Source organism: Rhea americana, unplaced genomic scaffold (assembly GCF_003343005.1).
Source record: "Rhea americana isolate MKP2758 unplaced genomic scaffold, rheAme1 scaffold_17, whole genome shotgun sequence".
In the NCBI taxonomy this organism is placed as follows: domain Eukaryota; kingdom Metazoa; phylum Chordata; class Aves; order Rheiformes; family Rheidae; genus Rhea; species Rhea americana.
This window is the reverse complement of record NW_028185816.1, coordinates 334,938-356,465: the sequence shown is the minus strand read 5'-3', so window position 1 is coordinate 356,465 and position 21,528 is coordinate 334,938. Positions and strand designations below refer to the sequence as shown.

At 41.5% G+C, this 21,528-nt stretch overlaps 1 protein-coding gene across 1 annotated transcript in view; it reads right to left on the bottom strand.

Moving 5' to 3' along the window:
- The window catches only part of TEAD1 (TEA domain transcription factor 1), a 154,442-nt gene that overhangs the window by 101,792 nt on the left and 31,122 nt on the right, over positions 1–21,528 (bottom strand). The window contains exon 2 of the mRNA XM_085300818.1: positions 453–706. Coding sequence (XP_085156944.1) covers positions 453–600 — 148 coding nt within the window. The 5' untranslated portion in view covers positions 601–706. The remainder of the gene's footprint in view (positions 1–452; positions 707–21,528) is intronic.

Sequence of the window (21,528 nt, the reverse complement as noted above, 5' to 3'; positions counted from 1 at the left end):
CCTCCAGAGGCTGCCAGACATGACAACTACTTTACCTCTTTGCAATTTCAGATTGCATATTCTGTCTCGTGGCTGCTCAGATGGTATTTCCCATTCCTCTCTTACACTACTTATTGAAAAACAAATAAAAATCCTTGATGTGCTTCTTATACTGAAGGAGCAACACATYTAAAACCTTCTTGTAAACATTCACGTTCAGCCACATAATAGCATTCATTAAAGATACAATTCTGCACCTGCACGTTGCATCCTAACGCCAGTCGCGAAGGGACTGGTCCAGCCAGCCCCGCGTGAGGCATCTGCCCAGCAGAGCTCCCTCAACTTCACAGAATTCTGCAAGGTTTGTTCCATTATTATCAAAATCAGAGCCAGAAATTTTGTCTAAAAACAAATYGGGCTTTATGGCTTTCACTAGGACAATTATTTCCAAAGGCTAAATGTGTGCCACTTACCATACATTTTGCCTTCATCTGATAAGATGATTTTCCTCCTCCCACACGGTGGATAGATCGCTAGAGCCTCCTGAAAGCTCTGTTCAATGTCAGGGCTCCAGACACCTTCTGCGTCATTGTCAATAGGTTTATCTGCAGAATCGCTCATTCTTTCAATATCTTCGGCAGGGCTCTCGCTGCCGCTCCAGCTGCTGGGCTCAATGGTGATGGCTGGGGTCTCCAAGCCTAAGCCTGGAGTCTTAAAGGAAATAAACCTACAAAACAAACAAACAACCCCAAAAGACATTAAAGACAAGATGTAAACATCTCTGGCTATTTCTGATTCTAAATTAACTTAGCAGCAGCTGACCAGTAATGGGAATAATGCAACCATGGGAAGCATCCAGGAAAAGTAAAAGTTTAATAACAGTTCTACCCCAAATTAGTGGGGTTGGAGGATAAGGTAGTCAGAGGGGGGCTTTTCCACTTATTTTCTCCGAGCAACTACATGAATGCACACGGTTATTTTTCCACAATAGTCGAAGTGGGTCTTAACACTGGRGAAAGCTCTGCAACACATGACACATCTCATCTGGCTTAAGACTGGCACCTTTAAAATAACAAGCCAGATCCTCAGGTTGGGAATAAATCAACATATTTCCACTGACTGGAATGGAAATACACAGGTTTGCACCATTAGTGACCACCAAAGCTTAAAATCACTTAAACCTGAAAACAAAAGCAAAACTATTGTTCACATTCATCCAGATGTCAGTGGAGTAAATGGAATTACACTAGCGATGACACAGCYCAATGTGATTAACTGCAAAAGCCTGTAATTTTCAAATCTTACCCAAATAAATGACACAATCGGAATCTGAGATACACACAAACTGAAATCTTTAAAATGATAATATCAAAGGAATTATGAGAAAGATACATATTTTGTCTGTTTTAAAGGTCTCTGTCACAGAACTACAGCAGAACAAAAATTACAAGCTTCAAGTTGTTGAATCAATTTAATAAGAAATAATTTAATATAGCTGCACCTGCTCACACCACCAGAGCTACAGATCTGTCAGTGTTCCCTTTATATTTTTGAGAGAAATACAACTCTACTATAAAGATTTGCTCCAGGCCAAAAAGCTGCCGTACCAGACCAAATTCATCTCCAGTGTAACTCTTTGGGAAGTCAGTGAAATAACACCAAGAACAGATTTGGTTCAACATGTCTAGGCACAATGCAGTTTTATTTTGAGAAAAGAAGTTTGGTGACTCCAGCTGATCTAAATGGATGGGARTGTTCAAACTTGCATGCACGAGTCACACACTTAAAAATTCARTTAGCTGGCTAACCACTCAAAACTCCCAAATACTATAACCTGTTTACTCTGTGGGGTCGAATGAGAGTACGTCCTTTCCACATGYGGAAGAGGAGGACTGAGCCATCTTCTCAGATGGCTCCATCCCAGTTCTGATAGATCTCCTGGGGGGTCCCAGTATGTTTTAAAATAATAGGTGAGAAGTGGCAGAACGGCACTCGGCCCGGGGGAGCAGGAGAGAAGCCGCCACAGTCAGGGGCTGTAGCAGCTCCGCTGAAACCTTTTTGTGCTGCAGAACTCCCTGAAAGAAGAAATATTTATACTAGCCCTCATCTGAACTAACCAATCCCCAGAGATAACCAAAATCTGATAATTCAGTCCCATCAGAGGCCATGGATGGAGTATTGTGTATTTCCAGAAGCTTGGATCAGCACACATGAAATTAAGTCTCAAAACTTTGTTTCCCTTACATGTGGATCTTTTCTTACAAGAAGGCAGCTCCTAATTTCAGTTTGGTCCTCACATTTCAGCACAGCTTAAGAAACCGCTAGTGCCTACCCACTGGTAATCTCAAGGCTAATCAGTGTCTTGAACACCTTTTAATAACTGATAATGAGGCAGCAGATGGATTCATAGGGCACCACATGCAAATGATAAGTGAGCGGCAAGTCTGGCCAAATACACCGCTTACTGTCCAAGCAATCCAAAAAGCACTGCAATTTTAAAAAAGTCTCATCACACAGAGGGAGACATAAACGTCTGTAAAATACCGGAACACAATTTTTCATAATTTTCAGAAGGATGATGGGCTYGATTCAGCCCTCACCAGATTCGAACCTTGTGCTCGAGCTTTAACAAAAACATACACACAACAATAATGGGAAAAGAACTAAAAGAAAATAATCATTTCCACTTAAGCCTTCAAATACACGGGGAATTTTAGGTAAACGAGAGGTAATTAAATGTTGACTGGGATAATTAGCAGGGTTTTGGTTTTACTGCCACAGCGCAGGGAAGAATGACTGCTGGAGATTTTATTGGTCTCACGTGATCAAGATCACAGTTTAACATTTCATCAGAAGACAGCACAGAGCGGTATTGTGTACTGGGTCGGTTCTTCAAAGGTGCCCGGAGAGGAAATCGCTCCCTCCCAGATCACAGGCACCACTTCCTGCAACGTACAGCTGAGCCACAGGGATCTTTCTTTCCAGCCCAACCACGCTCTGCTTACCAAATCTGCCGGGATCATAGCCCCAAGTCGTATTATCGTCCTATAAACCAGCCCTTACTACTACGTTAGGCTGAAATAATAATTACAATGCACACAAGAGGAAAACAGAGAGCCTCCAAAGTAATTAATGTTACCTGCTGTTCGTGCTGGATCTTGCACTGTGTTTACTGGTGAATTTTCACTAACATGCTATCTCCCTTCCCATTCCTTTCTACCTACTTGGATATCATTTTGAGGCTGCAGTAGCTACTATCCCAGCCCCTAAAATGTAAGGTAAACATGTGCTTCTTCCAAAACGTCTGTGTGATAGGAGAGGGGAGCAACCTGCTGGGAAAAAATCTCCCACACTAAAGGGAGCTTTCAGTGGATCCCATTTTTGTGAATGCTGACACTGCAGATCAAGCCAGAGGACTAAGAAGCAAAAAAAAACCCCTGTATTACAACCACTAAATGGCTCCCTCTTATTTCAGGAATATAATGAGTTACTCAGTTAATCACTTCCAGCTCAGCTCTATGTCTCAAAAGGCAATTCCACTCCGTCCTTAGCTCGAATTCTAAAGACCCAACTGTGATGAAATATTTCAGAGCCATTATGCCGGAGGTCGACATGATTATCAAAAATACTACTACAAGCTGTCAACAGATGAGCTATGCTGCACATTTCTAATGGGCTATACAGCTCATGAAATATTTGGACTTTCAGCCCAATTTAAAGGTTAAGAAAATGCCCTCCCTATTTTTGCAAACCTCAAATCTCAAAATACCAACTTGTTGTCGAAGAAGAGTTAACTTTCTAGAGGCAATTAAATAAAAAGAAATAAAAAGTCTACTTGCACACATCAAGTTGAAGGGTTCTGACTTTCCTTTTTCATGTTCATTTTTATAGAACTGATTTCATTCTTGTATGTTCTGTTAATAAAATTKAAATTTCTCAATACTACCCAGAAAACCAACAAAAACAGATCTTAACTGACTTCTTTGTACCTTCCAAGATTGTTTAAAACACACTACTACAGTTTAAGAGATCTCTTTACAGTTTTCCTTTTAATACCAGTCTCTCCCTCTTACATATTTCAAGACAGCTCCTTCAATGCACATATTATTTTAGCTGCAAACCTGACCATATCTTTGTTGTAGTTGTTTTCTATGCTCTCTCGCTGAGTAAATTCTTAGTGTGGTTGGTGTTCTCATATATCCATGAAGACACTTCCATGCACCACAGAGATATGATCCTCCCTCARACAACAGTTTTTCCATTTAGCAATGGAGAAACTGCTAGGGATGATACTAAAAGTTTTATAGACAACATCCATATAACACAGCTTAATGAGGTGCATGAAATTACTTATTTTCATTATGTTCGCTTGGTTGAAAAGTTACTTTAAAGACTTAGAGGAACATGGATAGCTTTTGTCAGAGCTGATCAAAACCAATGAATTTAATCAAAACCAAACGGCAATCTGGAACATCTTATCAAGAGAATTATTTCTTTGTTTGAATAAAACATTCTCTTATGCCTTCGCTTTACGAGCAAGGCAAATCTGCACTTGCCCAGACATTTGCTGCACACCGACCAACAACTGAGATCGATAGGTCTTCACAGGCATACAGGACAAGGACAGATTTAAGGCCTAGATAGCTTTCATATCCTTCAACAGTTGTACTATAAATTAACATGCAAACATTGTCTTTCAAGAGTCTTCAGATCTGAATCTTATTTTACAACATCCTGCAAAAGTTGAACTTTTCTGTTTGTTTTTTATTATTTTCTTGAATTTCAGTGTACAGGTGCTGAATGGTGTTTTCACTCAGATATCACACACACACACACACACACATATATATATATAYACACAAAATATATATATATGAACTAGAAAAGGTTCCCTGCAGGTCGTGGTACAGAAACACCAGAAAGAATGCAACATACATTGTTTCTGAGAGATTTCTGACAAAAAATGATCATGTCTGTCCAATCTTCTAAATTCTGCCAACTTGAAGGAGATCAAACTCAAATATGTTTGTGATAACCTGCAATGGCACCTTCTGAAATTTTCAGAAAGCACCAGTGTAGTTATACATGATGATTTTCTCTTATGAATGACTCCAGAAGTCTACCAAGTAATTCTTGCAACTAGCTTAATATTCTTGGTATTAAAACAGATCTTTGAGAAAGTTCTGAATTCTAGAGGTAAAAGACTTTAAGGGTGGAAGTGGTTAGTTATGCTTTTAAGAATAGGTCTTGTTTTTAGTTTGTGAACAACTTCTTCACAACTTCAGTTCTGGAAAAGCAATGGGACCAGGAATCCAACAAGCTTTTTACAAACATCAAGACAGTAATGAGCAGGTGAGYGAAAACCAACTAATTCTAAATCTGYAGATGGCAACTTTTCTCTCAAGGCTTGAGAAGTTACAGGCCTGCGAGATTTTCTTTCTGCTTTGTTTAGCAACGTAAATCCACAACTGGAGCATCAACAATTCAGGAAAGAAGAGTTGGAGAGAATCCAGGGGAAGAAAGTTATCAGATCTAGAAAACATGACCTACCAGGAAAGGAATTGGGTTTGTTTAAATTTAGAGAAGACTGATATGAAGTGATAACCAATTTCAAATAAGGAAAAGGTAACAGCAAAGAAGTAGAGAAGAAACTCTCTGCCATTTCTACCAAGGATAAGACAAATAGCAAAGAATCAAAGTTGCAGCAAGAGAAGTGTAGATTAGGTATCTGGAAGAAGGTTCTGTCCCTAACTAGGGCTGCTTAGTCTGAGACGCTAGGGAACTGCACTCCTAACCTCTTGTTAGGAGCTGACGACACGACGTTTCTCAGAAACGTTCTCAGATGTGGTTACACGTAACCCTGTTTGAGGCAGAGGAACGGACCAGGGTATGTCATGAAAGTCAGCAGGCAAATAGCACAGAGAACATAAAATGCCCCTGCGGAGGACAAACCTGCAGCAGGAGCATGTACTCCACTAGACACGGGATAATGCGGCGGCCCAAGACACTTCACAAGCTCCCCAGTGACGAGCCAGCTTCAGCTGGCGCCTACRGTCAAACACGGCAGAAACCCACAGCAAAGCAGGCTTCTTACAACCGGCCTTCTGACGTCTGCTGCYTGTGTTTCCCCCCTCTTGATTTTTTTCCCTCGCATGACTGCTGGGTAGTTTGATGCCCAAACATCCTTGACAGAAGCCACATGTAAAGCAGGTAATTAAGACGGGCAGAAGGAGAAGAGAGAGAGCAAACTTGGAGGGCTGGGGAGAAGAGGCTTCCTCTCCTTCGCGGGAGCTTCGAGGGACCAGGCCTCCCCAGCCCCCCGTGACTGGCTGCCTCGCTCTCCCTCCTGAGCTCTGTGGAGCAGCTGACTGCCAAATCACATCCAGATTTCTCAGGCTCTCCCTGTACTGATTAAAGTAAATACGAATGAGTGGAAAGTTTGGGTTTTCCTAAGATTTCATGCTTTTCCTAGCAGAAGTTGGTTTAAGCCACAGTGACAAGGAAAACAGTCCAGTCCTGCTATCGCTATCACCATAGAAATCATCTTGTAGGTCTCCACAACGGGTCAATTTATTACTGAATGAGGAAACCAGGYGGAGAAAAGTCATGACATGCCCAATGGCATACAGAGAACTGCTTTTCTGACTCTCACTAAGAAGCAGCACCAGAAAAAGGCTAGATAASAGCCTTCTCCTAACAATCTAAAGCATTGCTAAGTATTGAGGAGGGCATTCCATTTTTCCAATAAAAAACAAGCTGAAGTTTCTATATTGCCAGTAAACATATCTCTGCAATGTTTAGACAACTCACAAATAATATGCTCAAGCTTTTTTTTTTTTTTTTGAAAAAAATTACTTTTATTTAAAAACAGAAAGATTCATACTGCAGATTTAATTGCTGCAGTATGCAAGTATTTACAGATTTTTTTTCAGTTCAGGAGCTCAAAAGGCATTACTTYCAGCAAAATAGTATATATTTCAGTGAGAAATATTTAAGCAATTTTTTACATAATTAGTTTTATGAGGAAGGGTTATAACACTGTACTAAGAATAAAAATGTAATTCATTTACAGAGCTTCCAATGGTGAAATCATTAGCTTAAAATGACTATTGCATTTCTGCTACAAGTTCCACTTATCATCAATTATTCCCTCTAAGAAGATAGAGCACCAGAAGAGAGAAGATGACTGTTTCTAGGATAAAGTATTTCTTTAAAACTCAGCCAGACTAATTCAGCTATTCATTTTTGCCATGGAAATGAAATAAAAAGAGTTTTCCTCTGAATGCACAAACACTTCAGGGAGAAATTCTGATGCTGTGCTTTTTTGGCCATCAAATAATTGCATATAATGATGCTTCCATGTGCTTCCTATCATACACATTAATCCTACAAGAACAGAACTAGTCTAAGTTACCATTTCGCACCATGAATTCAACCTGTGCACTGACTGCAAGCTGCTTACTTCAGATCTCTCTTTGAGATCTGTGGAGGAATGACATGATGGGTTTATCTACGGCTACAGAGCATCTGTGAAAAGCAGAACGTTTTATTTTTTTCGAACAAAGTGTATTATTCAGCRGGTGAGCTGAGGTGTTACTTTCTTCCCTTCAGCTACAGCACTTAAACCATGCATAAAGGTAGAGRGAAGACAGAAAATGGCATGCTAGTGTGCAAAATACCAAAAATACATCACTTAATATTGATAAAGTGATACTTTCCTTCAAATGTAACTCTATACCCACTTAAAAATATGTTTTTTTCCATGAAGTTATACATGAACTACGAGGAAACTTACTGAACAAAACGTTAGTTAGATTTGCAACGCTAGGCAGAATATAGGTCTAAATATGAAGTTAGTATTATATGAACCATTTCTAAAAAGAAATAGTACACTTTCCTTGAATTGCTCATTTTTTACTTATAGAAACAGATTACTCAGCAAAGAGTAGGCTGATATTAATACATGGGAATTTTTCCCTTTGCAAACAACCTTCCTCTCTCTGCACTCTTTACATAACTGAGTTYATACCACCACTGAGGACCTATATATTTTTGCCTCAAAAGCTGTATTTTTAAATAAGTAACTATTATTGTAAGGTTGCTTAGTCATTGACTCCAAGTCACTTTTCTTTTCCATTAGTTTTAATTACACATAGATTAATAAATTATTTCAAATAGCTCTTCTTTTCAGTGAGGAACCAAATGGATTCTGATCACAACTGCCTCACAGGCTATGGCATCACCAGAGTTTTGTTGGCTCACCTGAATGCCTTCTGCAAACCGTGACAGCTTCAAACCATCCAAAAATTCAAGCTAGTGCCCGACAGACCAATGTGCAGAGTGCTTTGCAGGGGCAATGCATTACTCATGGTCCATGATCTACACCGGTTACCACCTAACCACCAGGTGAAGCTTAACACACCAGTTGTGAATCCCTCTCTCATTAAGGTTGTCTGAGAAACAATTCCTTCCTCAGGTGATGCTGAGGTAGCTACATTTGTCCCAGGTGCTAGCACTCATTTACTCCCAGCTGGTTTCAATCGCAAGGGTGTTCCTGGGATTTAACCCAGCTCAGATACTGCACTGTGGTAGTAACTAACAAAGATGATTGTTAATATGACTTGGCATGAAGAATATGGAACATCATGTTTGACTTGCTTTTGCTAATTACTAACATGCAGCAAAGGAGAGGATAAAATATTTACCAGCTCTCGGGAGAAACCATTCTTCCTGCAACTGCAGAAGGTGACTGCACAACAACCTAGCTGCCGCTGGCTGCAGTGGGAGCAGAACATGTACCTAGCACTTTCTGAAAGGATCACTCATGGATGGCAATGACAACATCTATTACCAGCATAACACCGTAATGAGTTTATCCCAGCTGTGTTCCAGCTGTGGCTCTTCTATGGCAAGACCTGCTATACTGTGAAGTGAAGATTATTAATATTTCACCCTTTCGCTAATTATCCAGCTTTTAGGAGGGTGCACTGTGATGAGGGGGGCTTCTCTCACCCAGGGGAATTACAGTTCCAGGACAGGTGAAGTGACTTGGGCCTGCTGGAGGGCAATTCTAGAGTACCAGTCTCCAAGCCAACTTGCTGCCACCCTGTTAAAAAAAAAAAAAAAAAAAAATCTCCCCAGACATGAGACCTGTAAATAGAGGCCACAGGATAGGTCCCTGAGGATGGAGCCTGCAGGCACGGCTTTGCTTCGGCATGCGTGGCGCCTGCGTTTGTCAGTTCACTGTAATTTGTCTTGCTGCCAACACTAAACACATGTAAACAGAAAATAAAAACTAGAATATGTATCCATTAGGACAATGGGCTTTTTAGCAACAAGACTGGAGAAAAGGCTACACAAATAGATGCAATTCTTGCTTAAATTTAACAACTGTGTATCTCTCAAATGCCTTAAGCTCTGTCACCTGACGAAGGCCTAGTAGGGATTCAGTCTTCACAGAGGCACCATCCCTGCTAAGTGACTCCACAAATTCTGAATTTTGTCCCAGCAGCCMCAGGAAAATAGGCACTGGCATTTCTTTAGCTCGGATGGGTGTTCATCTCTCCCAATCCTTCCTTATATATCACTCTGGAGTCTGAACCTGAATCCAAACACAAGTGACCTGGATGCCTTCTTCTGAAGCTAGCCATCTTGGGTATTTAGTGGTGTTTTTGCCACTATTTCAGTCTCATCTACCTGGGAGTATGTGAATTATGTAAATGCAGYCAATGGTTTTCATATGTGCAAACAGACAATCTCTTCTTTGTATTTTGTTGCAACTGCCTTCCCACATTATCCCTGAGCATGACTGGGTAATTTTTACCCCAAAAGCAAAACTGAAACTATTAATATCACATACCAAGTATTATAAATATTAGAATTAGGTAAGTCCTTGATCTCTGGTGTGTTACTAGCTTCCTGCTGGGACCACATATGATCCATTGCTCATACCTACGACAGACCTGGCAGCAAGTTGCTCTGTCTAGACAGAGCCCTGAAACCATTTGTTCGCCCAGTTCCCTAAGCATCCCCAATTTTCTGGTGGTCTTGATGTCATATACACCTTTGAAAACCACCTCCAATCCTTCAATTTCATAACTTTGTTATTTTATTCCTGTCAAATGACTAATTGGTTTTCTACTACAATTTTTTTTTAAGGGGGGGGAGGGGAGAGAGAGAAATTTAACTTGTCCTCAGATAAAAAGTTATTTTCCACAGTGGCTGCAAAAACATGAGTGTTCATTCTAACAGTTTTGAGTGAGGTGGGAAAAGGGACAGAAAACCACCTGCTTGAACAACTTTATATAAGTTCAGTCAGGAAAGGGAAAACCAACGCTATTTGAAGGGTGGTCCAATGTCTGACTAGTTCATATGTAACATAAAACTTTCATCTATATAAAAAATATTTTATATAATGATTTAAGTATTCTGTTAAAAAGGTACAAAAAAAGCACAGTAAAGTAAAAGGTTCATTCATTTACTCAGGTGCACTTGTTTAAACAAGAAGTAACCACAAGATTAACCCTTTCCYTGTCCCAAGCTGAAGAAAGGCCCTTCTTTTACGAAGCAGAAGAATGGCAAGTTTTGCAGCTAATAACTGCAACATCCAATGGACCAAATACACCCCTGAAATTCAGCAGCTAGCACCTTTTATCCCTAAAGTCTACCTGCTCTCTGCTTCGGAGATGTTATGCAACCACTCCTTTATGTGCGTGCAACTCACACACAAAACGTACACACACGTATTTTCTCAGATGTATACAATGAAAGAGTGAAATTTTAGTTCAGTCATTTTACAAATTAAGAAACTCTGCCAATATTCTTTGTAACCTCTATAACTCTCTAAAGCAGCTGCCTGTATCTGACCTTTAGAGGATATGACGTTGCAAATGCCTCATGCTCATCYGAACAACCTGATCCGATACCAGGCAGAACCAAGAGAAAAAGGTTTTATTCTTCTTCGGTGTTGCTACTTGAGCTACAGCCCTGGGCTCCGATCTGGCCAACACAGAGCCGTTTTGTAGGTACGAATAATCAGACCAAGTTTCCCAAAGCTCCCACCACCTCCATGAGCAATTGTCTTGGCTGGAAGAGGCTCCTGCCTATGAGCCCTGCAGAAGCCAGGAAGCAGAGGAGTGATAGTACCAGGGGGCTCACTTTGGGGAAGGCTGTGGTTTTCTGGTGATAGGACACAGAATCACGAAACAAAAACAGAAGGAGTGAAACCACAGCCACCATCAGGGCTGGGGTTTAACCCCAGGTTTCTAGCTGTGTTCTCAGTGGCTCTAAATAAAAAGAGAGAAACCAGCATGTGAGATCAGATAGGAGCTGGGGTCCATGTTGACTAGTCACAACATGTCTAGTGGCCTGTCCTCATCACAAGCCAATACTAGAAACCTCACCTAATGTTTTTGTCTACAGAGAAAAATCGAAGTAACAATTTTGTTTCCAAGTGCAGTAGCTGTCAAATATGAATATATTAACTGCTTCTGATTTCCAACTGCTAGTAGTAGTGCTCTGGGCAAATTACCTGCCAAATTAAATGTTAGGTCTGCACTGTTTATCTGTGGATAGCCTCCTCTGAAGGAAATAAGCATCACAAACACAGTGCTTCCAGACTCCAACTTCTTTCCTACTTCCCTCCAACACAATGGTGAATGCATTGGCATCAGCTTTACTTTGCCAGTACGACTGTCTTGTATTGATAAAGACAGATCTATAGCCTGCATTTTGTCCATAACAGAAAATTTACTTCTGACATCTCAAACTGTATTGTCCTGAAAAGCGTGAATGCTTTTATGCACCAGGACTTGCATCTTCTGCAAGGGAGCAGAAAACATTCTCTTGCTGAGAGACTGGAACAATCCCACACAGTGGCAATCTTTAATTGCTAAACACTAAGCAAAACCTACAGTGACCAACTATGGCATTTTCAAAACCCAATATAATAGTTATGTAGCTGCTCTGCACTTCTCTCGTAGTTATTGCCTGTTGAGGAAGTAATTTCTGCCTTAAGCTCTGACTTATGTTTCCATGCTATTTCAACTCCTTGTTCACTGTAGTTTAATCCTGCTTCAGGAGGTGTCAATTTTCCACAAAAATAACTTTGCTGGCAACCATTAGATTGTGATTCACTGGACGCTGACCAGAGTTAAAGAAGAGATGGTATAGTCCAGCCAACAGAAAAGAAAACGGATATAAAACCCCTAATAGCAAGCACAAGTCTGGCATCTAAAGCGTATAATTCTACTGGACTCTGAAGATCATGAATTCAACAGAAATACTGATTTTACAGCCCACTGTCATATCTCCCACAGCACTCCAAGCACTCCGCAGCAGGCAATCATCACCTGTCTCTCCCTCTGCGTGAAGATCAGCCTGAGTGTCCAAAACCTCGCTTGTTATTTTCAGTATCACCAGCAGACCCACAGGCTGTGCTCAGGGGGCTGCGTTCCTGCAGGCAAGGCGGGGGCAGCAGCACCAGGAGTCCCCTGGCCTCCCCAGGTGTGTGAAAGCAAATCCATGCCCGGACTTAGAAGACTCCTGTGACTGCACCCATCTGAGCCGCCTCTCAGCACAGCCACCGCGGCKGGCGCTGTTTGTTGGAACGTGCGTGCCAGGCTGGGCTTACCAGCAAGGGGGTCCGTGCTGGGGATTTTCACTTCTGCTCATTCACGGATCRGACTAATGTCCATCCCTGTCATATGCGGAAGGAGGTGGCGGGAATAAGCAAGGACAGGATTTTCTGAAGACATTGCAGAAAGGAGGAGGTCCGAAACAACGAAAGAACCCACGGAGGCTGTCTCCTGAAACTAATCRCAGGGTATGTTTTCTTGAGAAGACTCCCATCAAGTTCTAGAAGTCCTGAAGCAGTTGTGTCAGCTACACGTCGGACCCGCTGCTCCTGAAACGGCGCAAGTGCTGCCGCGTCCAGCTCAGTTTCTCTGACCGGCGTGGGCAGAAACACCTTCCCAGGAAGACTGTCATTTGGCAGACTGCAAGGTCTCCGAAGGAGAACAGGCTACAGCTTTTCAATGTTTCAATACAGTTTTACCATTCTAACTGGGATCTTTAGGAGTTAATTTTGCAGTAAATATGACAATATACTTCATTCTATAGATTCTCTGGGGGAAGAAGAGCACAAGCCGATTCCAGTAACGGTATTCTATGAAAAACAAAAGTATCGCTGCCCACAGTGGTCAAGTATACCTTGCTAAAACTGGTATTTCCTCTGTCCGGTATAAATACAGTGTTTCTAGCACAAATGTTTTCCAGTTTCTAACGGCTAGACACTATCAAGAAGATATCCAGAGAAAAGTTAATATTTATTGCATGCACTCAGTTCTATAAGAAAATATTCTGACAAGCTAAGAAAAAGACAAATAGATTCTAATTATTCATACTTTTAAATTACAATGTATCACTTTTGCTTTTTTAAATTACCTCTTTTTCATAATGTTGGCTATACGGAAAAGTTCTGTTAACTAAACAGATGCTTTTATTGTTGGAAAAAATGAACACTTGCAGCATTGCTTCTGCTGGATTGTTTCAAATTAGAGGCTAAGGGTGGTTTCAAGTTGATAGCTGAGATTTTAAACTTTACAATTTAATTCACTACCACAAAACACCATTAAAAACCCACATTTTTGAAATTCAAGTTTCTCAAGCTTTTAAATCCTTGAACTGTAAAACTCTATTTAAGCTAGAAGGATTTCTGGACTTACGTAGTAAGCAGATGTTAAAACGGTGCATCTCAAAGAGATCAGCAATCCTGAACTATCGAGTGGTGTTTCCAGTGAATCTAATACTTTCAAGAAAAAGATCAGAGTACTCTCAATGCTTCTACTACTTAAGGCATTGACTTTCTATGTGATTATTTATGCCCTTCTATGCTTTAATTTGCCCACTTGCTATATCCCCTTCTATAACTGCTGAGAAGCTCAGCCAGGCTATGATCCAGTGCCTTCAAAACCATGTAGGCCTTTTTCTACTTACTGCCAACAAAACGCTTGGAAAAACCTAGGAAAATACAGTTTATTTCATTTTATTATTATTATTATTATTAAAATGAAGGAGAAGGTGACCCAGTGAAAAAAGAATGACCCACAAAGTGAATGAGCCAGGAAATGACCCAGAAAAAATAAAGTATTTTGGTTTTCTTCATCAGACTGGCAGTTGGCTTCCTTAAATAACATTTTTTAAATTTTATTTGAAAATACAAAAATCAGTGGTGAACATTATGATAGAAATAAGGTTGGCTCTTGGTGGAGAAACATTATGACTTAGATCCAAGGGTGTTTATTTTTCACATTTGAATTATTTTTTAAACAGCATTTCCTGGCTCAATATCATTGCAGAGCAGAGATGGGATTGCAGACAAGTGCATGAGGTTTTAGATCAAGAGCAATGTTATATATTTGTAGTCATAGCTAAAAAGTGGTTTTATTTCTGTTATGCATGCAAGATGTTGTATTACATGCTATATTTTACCGATCCATTTTTCATTTTAAAATGGAACTAATTAGTATTTTCTGACAATAGTGGCAATTCAATAGTTGGATTTACTAACTGTGTGGATTTACAGTAACAAACTCTTCCATTTTCTTTCCCTAATTCACCTTTCTGCCACATCATTGATTTATTTCTGTTTCACAGCTGTGCCTACCAAATCATTCTTGCTCTCGCTTTGCACTTTTCCACCTCCTCACGCAGCTAAGCCAGAGTAARACACAATTTTTCTGGAAATATGAAATTAAAGAATTCTCACAGAAAGAATACAATGTCCAGAAAGGAAGGAAACAATTTATCTAAGGGAAAAAAACTTATCTGAATGGTAGAGCTCAAATTTAGAAAAGTTAAGAAATTCTCAGTTTAACTTCTATCATCTGTAATCATTACACAATGCCAATAACCTGCCATGTAGAGATTCTGCCACAGATTTTACTGACTTTATCCATCTGTATGATTTGTAGCAGTAACCACATAACCTAAGGTTAACCTAAGCTAGTAACTATTAACCTAAGTAATAATTGTGTTAGTTATGTAAATATAGTCACCAAGCCCCAAATATTCTACTCTAAAAATTGGTAGTGCTACTGCTGAACTGGCACCAGAAAACCTTACCTGTACAAATATTATTCAAAATATGAACCAACCCAAACAAATAATCAAAACAAAGCAGCGAACGAGCGAATGCCAGGGACTAACTAAATCAAATTAGCAAGTAAAATTTGAAAAAAACTAAGCGAGCCCACTGTCAGCTCTTTATGGTCTTTATGTGGCTACTCGATGGCGGTACGGATGTAGAGACGACACAGCGTGCAGGTACGTGGCGTTCCTGAATTTGGAAGGCTTGTTCAGCTCAGCTCCAAGTCCTGCGAACAGCTTCCTCCTCGTAGCATTGCCCAGGGATTCAAAAAGGCAGCGCAGAGAGTGAAACTGTAGCTCTGCATCTACGTATTAGTTACTGAGAAGTTACTTAACCTTGGGACGTATCCCAGTGTAATGAGCCCGGGCATTCCTAAACCTCTCGGGGAGGGAGCTGGAGGCACGCTGTGCGGCTTGCCTTYACCCCCGAGCAGCCCTGCCCCGGTGCTTCTCCTCGCAGGGGCTCTGGGCAATGCCCTCACAGGCAGGCGCCAGCAGAACGTGCAAATTCCAATCCCAGGGACCCGAGAAGTGCACTCCAGCTGCCAACCACGCAGAGATTTGCGGTGATAACAACTGTACTTAAAAGCATCACTACGTGTTTGAAYGCTTTTACACATTCTCCTTTTACTCTCTATTTATTATTAATGGCATCTCAACTAATATCAAGACCCCAGCACGTATGGCACTGTAGGCATACAGAGGGACAGCAAGTTCTTGCTCTGAGGAGTTTACAGGCTAATTCTGAATGACAGCAGATGGACAGTGAACATTATGAGCTTTTCATATATGCTTTATGCTTTCATATATTTTCATACATGCTTTTCGTAAGGAAATTAAACAGGTAACAATTTTTAATCAGATAGAAAMAACTACATATGAATCATGTACCATAGGCTAGGCTACAAGTATATCCTAGTCAATCTTATACGCTGTAGTGACAGCAGCCACTGGTGAGATAGATAACCAGGTCCCAAAAGATTCAGGGCTTTACAGGTAATCATCTGTATGCAGATTTTGTAGGAAGCAAACCAGCAATTTGGTGCGGCTCAGATGAGTCACTTACATTCACGCTTACATGGAAACATGCATTTAAATCCATGCCTATTCACCAGGGTACTTAGTATGTAAGCCTAGTTCAAGAATCTCATGGCATTTTGCACTTCCTTGCGTTTTTAGATGTCATTCAAAGGCAACCATAAATAGGCTGTCCATGTAACCTCGTATTAATCCAGCTGGCAAGTGATAAAGTCACAGGTGACTGTTACAGATCTCCCTGAAAAAGGATTTTGAAGCCATAATTGATAAAGTTTGTCCACCTGAAGGCTATCTTGGCCATCTGCCAGGAAGCTGTGGCCTTATCTAATTTTCACACATTGAAATGTCCTTACTGTGGAGGCACAGTCCGTAGCCCCTGGCCTCTGCGTTGCGAGAGTAAGACAGCTGCAGACTGCCATTTGAGGGCCCCCTCATGAGCTGTCATGTAGCAAGATACTGGTGGCTGGGCTGGGGATAACAACAGCTTGGGGTGAGGGGGGACACGTCTGCTGTGGAAAATCCAAACTTCGGGGAACAGGGAACAGAGAGGCCCTTGTGGCCATAGYTGCAAAAGAGGGCCCAGACCAAATGGGACCAACAGTAACTTCAAGCCACCAGTACTCCCTTTCATCGCCTAGACCACCATTCAACCCTGCTTCCTAGATGGTGAACACAAATCTCCCATCTCACTGAGATGACTGGAGCAAGATGTCTGCACGCAGCCTTCTGGGAAGCCRTATGTCAGTACCGAAGATCACCACAGACTTCCAAGCTTTGCTTTAGATGTAAAAGATTAAATGTCAATCTGAGGCTTCAGCGCTGCTGTATTTCCTATTGCTTTACAAGAAAACTTGAACCTTGACTGTGCAAACTGTCCTGTAGAACTGGCGGTTTGCTGAGACCCTCTTGGGGCCCTGGAAGAGCCTCTTACGCAGAACCATGTGAAGAATCGGGACCCCTGCTTGCCCTTGTTTGCAAAGAGTGCAAGAGATGCTGAGGGCCACGTGTTCCACTGAAGCAAACTGGTGTCAGAGGGGACTCCTTGCCCCTCAAGGTCAAGAACTAAATTTGTCAATGTGAGATACAGAATCACAGGTGCCACTTCCAGCATTTTACAGAAAATGGGTGTGTAAAGTTCAGATTACCACAAGCACATGCAGCTGTTTTAGGAAGCTTGAGGTACCTAGCAACCTGCCTACCACCCACTTAAGTCCATGTAGAATAAGAGTTATTTATTGCACCAAACTGTGAGAATGACTGTATCAGCTAGGAACCCTGGGTTAACAAATTATTTTGTTCTCACTAGTAAATTCACAAACAACTCATAGACCAAGAGCAACTATCTGTCTGGGTCTCTAATTTCCAAGGCCTCCCCAGACTATCTTTGCCCARTTTCCACAGTCGAGACCCCTAAAGCTACTCCAGCTCTTCCCTATGCCTTGAGAGTGCTGTATGTCATGTATTGCCAGGAGAGATCTCTCTTGCCTGGAGCATTACAGCCTTTTATGCCACAACACATCTACGCTGGCTACAGATACTGCAGGAACCAAATCCTTTCTCTCCCCCCCCCCCACTTTCTGAGATTTTCAGATAAATTTGTGAAGGCTCACACAGGAAGGTCTGCAAATCACTCCAGAAGTACTTGTCCACCTATGCCTTGCGTCTTACACTGGAGATGCAGGTGGAGAAGGTGGTGTTCATGGACTTTGAAGTACTCCATCCTCCTGCAGGGTGCATGAACAGTAGGTGTTTGCAGACACTCAGGCCTTGAAATCCAGACTGGGAAGCAAGTTATTGTTCTAGTGTAATAACACAAATGGGGGATACAGTTTCCAGCACAAAAGGGTCAGAAAAACATGTTGCTATTGAAAAAAATCTCAGATATTTAGTCAAAAAGATTTAAAACTGACTAACAGTGGAATTGAACAATTAATCTTTTAAGATTCAATTTAGTCAAAAATAGCCTCTGTGTCTGATGTCCTATAGAAATTCTCCAACCTTCTTTAGTCTGCAGCCACAAAAGCATAATTACAACTCAGTGGAAAAGCATACTGTATTTCAGACTTCCCTCTCCTCCTAAGCAAAGTCCTTAATGTAAGGCCTSTCACTCCAATCGGACTTGCAAGAATGACACACACGGACTGCAGAAGCTCTAAGTGTCTCTGACTACCTAAAAAAAAGGTATGAGCCTCCCTCAGAGATCACCACCATGATCAGCTAAAGAAGAACTTTGATGACGAGACAGCGGAGCTTCAAGATTACACTCCCTCCTAGATGCCACGCAGAGGGGATGAAGCTTATACCCTTGAAAGGCAGAATAATAATTTGGATTATAGCTCCCTCCTCCTCGGTAACATCAGGGTTAGACAGCAGATGCAAAAAACAAAAGCAGAAGATCTGAGAATAGCTGGAGGATTTACTACAGTAAGTTTACTCAAGCTATCCTTCAGATGCTTTTAGATACTTTAGCAGGTTAGGAGAGGGCAGTGTGTACATGGGAGGTGGTAACACCAAACTAAAAGGTGGTTGAGCAGCAAACCAGCAACAAAAGCTAAAATTTCAAAGACAGAYAGGGTATTTTCTAGCTCCTGCTTTGCATTTGCGAACTGTATTTCCTAAGAGTTTCTTGCCTCTGCTTGTAACACTCAAGACAGCTCACTGCCATGCAGCTCATCTCCAGGGCTATGCACAACTTCACTTCAGAAACTGCRAGCTAAGAGAGATTTCGCACCAAAACCACAAAGTAGAGCTGCACTCCAGGACCTGCTGATGCAGAATAAGAAAGCCACGAGTGGCTTCCTGTTGCCTTGCACCCTCCACTGCATCAGTTTGGAGCTGGCAGAAACCTCCCCCTGGGGCTTTTTCAGGCTTTCAGCATACTCCAAGTAGGACAAGGGCAACTTGGCTTGCACTAGCACATGCCTGGCCTGCTCTCTCTTCTTATTTAAATAATGCAGTTTACAAAGGACTGTCTGCAGTGAGTYAGAGCTAGCCGAGCATAAACTGGGTAACAGTGGCAAAATCTGGACCCTAGGTTCCTGCACCTAGGCTTTACGGGTCGGGCAGCGTCAGTGCTGAACACCTCCTACCACTTCCAGGGTGAAATCCACAGACGGTACAACGCGCAGCACAAGACACAGGCGAGACCCGTACGAACGGCCTTAGTGCCAGACACATCGCGCCGCTGCTCAGCCCAGGAAACGGCTCGCGAGTCACACAGAGCTGGCAGTGCTTGAAGGTTTTGCTTAATATGTGGACTGATTTCACAGGAATATTAATGAACAATGGAAAAACAAACACATTCGCGCATTCACACACAAGAGCACAGCTGGAAAAGATGTTTGGTTTAATACCACAAAGTGAAGAAAATGTCAAATCTTGTCAGTGACTGCATATTCACTGTGGAGCACAGACTATTTAATTTCTGCATCCTATTCCCACAGAGTTGCTCTGATTTTTGGAGAGCTTGGCTTTTCCTACTGGATCAGTGTGATTATGAATGATTTGCATGAGGGACTTTCCGAGGCATGCTTCATAAACTCACGAAGGCTTCTGAAATCGTGTCCGTCTCTTCTGTCTCAAACTAAAACATGAAGACTTCGTTCCCCAGGAACCTGGAATTACGTGCACAGCATTTTGTTATTAAGTGAAAAACTTTTCTAAAAAAACATTCTAAAATCGAAGCAGCTAGGCCTCATTCACCTTATCTTGCCTTTTTCATCTAATACCCTCTTTCTCCCAAAATTTTAATATCATGATTTCTGCAAACAACTATTCTTAGGGCAAAAATTAGGAAATGTTCTTTCCAGGTATTTAGCACTGAATCTTTATCTGTGTCTATGAGCCCACTGAGAGGTGCACATAAATTCCAATTGCTTTTCCACTCCACTCTTTTTCCATTCTTGAAGATGGTAGTTGCATAAAGTACTGTAGGATTCTATTTTATTTAATGTTTACTTTTTCTGCTATGTAAATTATCCCTTCCTATCTGGTACTCTTTTCCTTTGAATGATTTACTTTCCAGTGGGGAAGGAGGAGGAGAAAGCAAGTTTTGAATATGCAAGTAAATCCATTATCTAGATAACGACAAGAATATTTCACTAACTTGCACCAAGAAATGGCAATCAAAAATAGAAAGAACAGTATGCAGGTAATAAAAAATGTCTCTTGCTAGACATTTCAGGAGGCCTCTATGACCTATGGTCACAGAAGCCAAAATCAGTTGAAACCAGCACAGAATATTGCAGATTCTGTTTAAGATTTGCACTGAGTTCTCCAGATTAGAACCTATGCTCTTTTTTTTTTCTTTCTTGATTGATGTTTTAATGTTTAACTTAATTTTGCTTTTTGCCATTTTTAAATGAACACTAACTAACGATTTCATTACAATCCTAAGGATGGCTTTGTTTCATGTGCAAAGCAAACATTCAGTGAAGGGGGTGATTAAAGCAAAATAAGTAAATGTTTTACAGAGATAGCTAAGAAGCAAAAGCACTACAAAGCAAGCAGTTATTTAAACATTGAAAATCCAGATGCCCACTTGACACCCTCCCCATCTTCTTTTTTTTTTCCTTGGAATTTTATGCAAAAACACAAATAAATATATTGCACGCGAAACAATGTTTTCAGCCCCAAAACAGGGTCACGGTGTCCAAATTTTCAAGATGTACAAGATAGTAGTGAGTAGGATACACATGGTTTGCTCATAGTGCCTCCAGGAACTATGGCAGAGCACACAACCCACTGAAATCTCGGATAAATTTTCACCAGCCGAAATACGAAGTTTCTGCAAGATATTGGAAGGATACATTGGTTCTTTTCTCCTGCTGCTGGTAACAGGATTAACACCCGAAGAAGTGTTTCAGAGGCGTAGGAACGGTGTAACAGGGATGAGTCTGTATCTCAGACTCTCAGTAACTGCTGAAACAGCAGAGCTCACTTTTACCGTGAGTGTTCACCCAGCATTTCACCAGGAAGCAAWGGAAATTAAGGTGGGTCTAGCCTAATGTTTGGGACCTGTGCCTGATGCGGTCATCAATATCTGGACATCGAGCCTTCAGAGCGAGGGAAGATTTCTAATCCACTTTGTAGAGGAGTATGAAGTCATTACTCAAGGTGCAAAGCAACGGGAAAACAGAGTTGCTTGGATAAATCCTCCACTGTGGAATWACTCAAGCTCTTGGGCACCTTCTAGCCTTGACCGCCTCTGGGTGGATTAACGCCTGAGCTGTGCTTTTATAAACTCACGCTGGGAAAGGGAGAGCCGAGCGAGACGCCGACAGCCGCACTGGCGGTCCCGCGGGAGCCGCCGCCGGCACCAGCTCGGCGCCCCCGCACGCCTCCGCTGCTCCGCCCAAAAGCGGG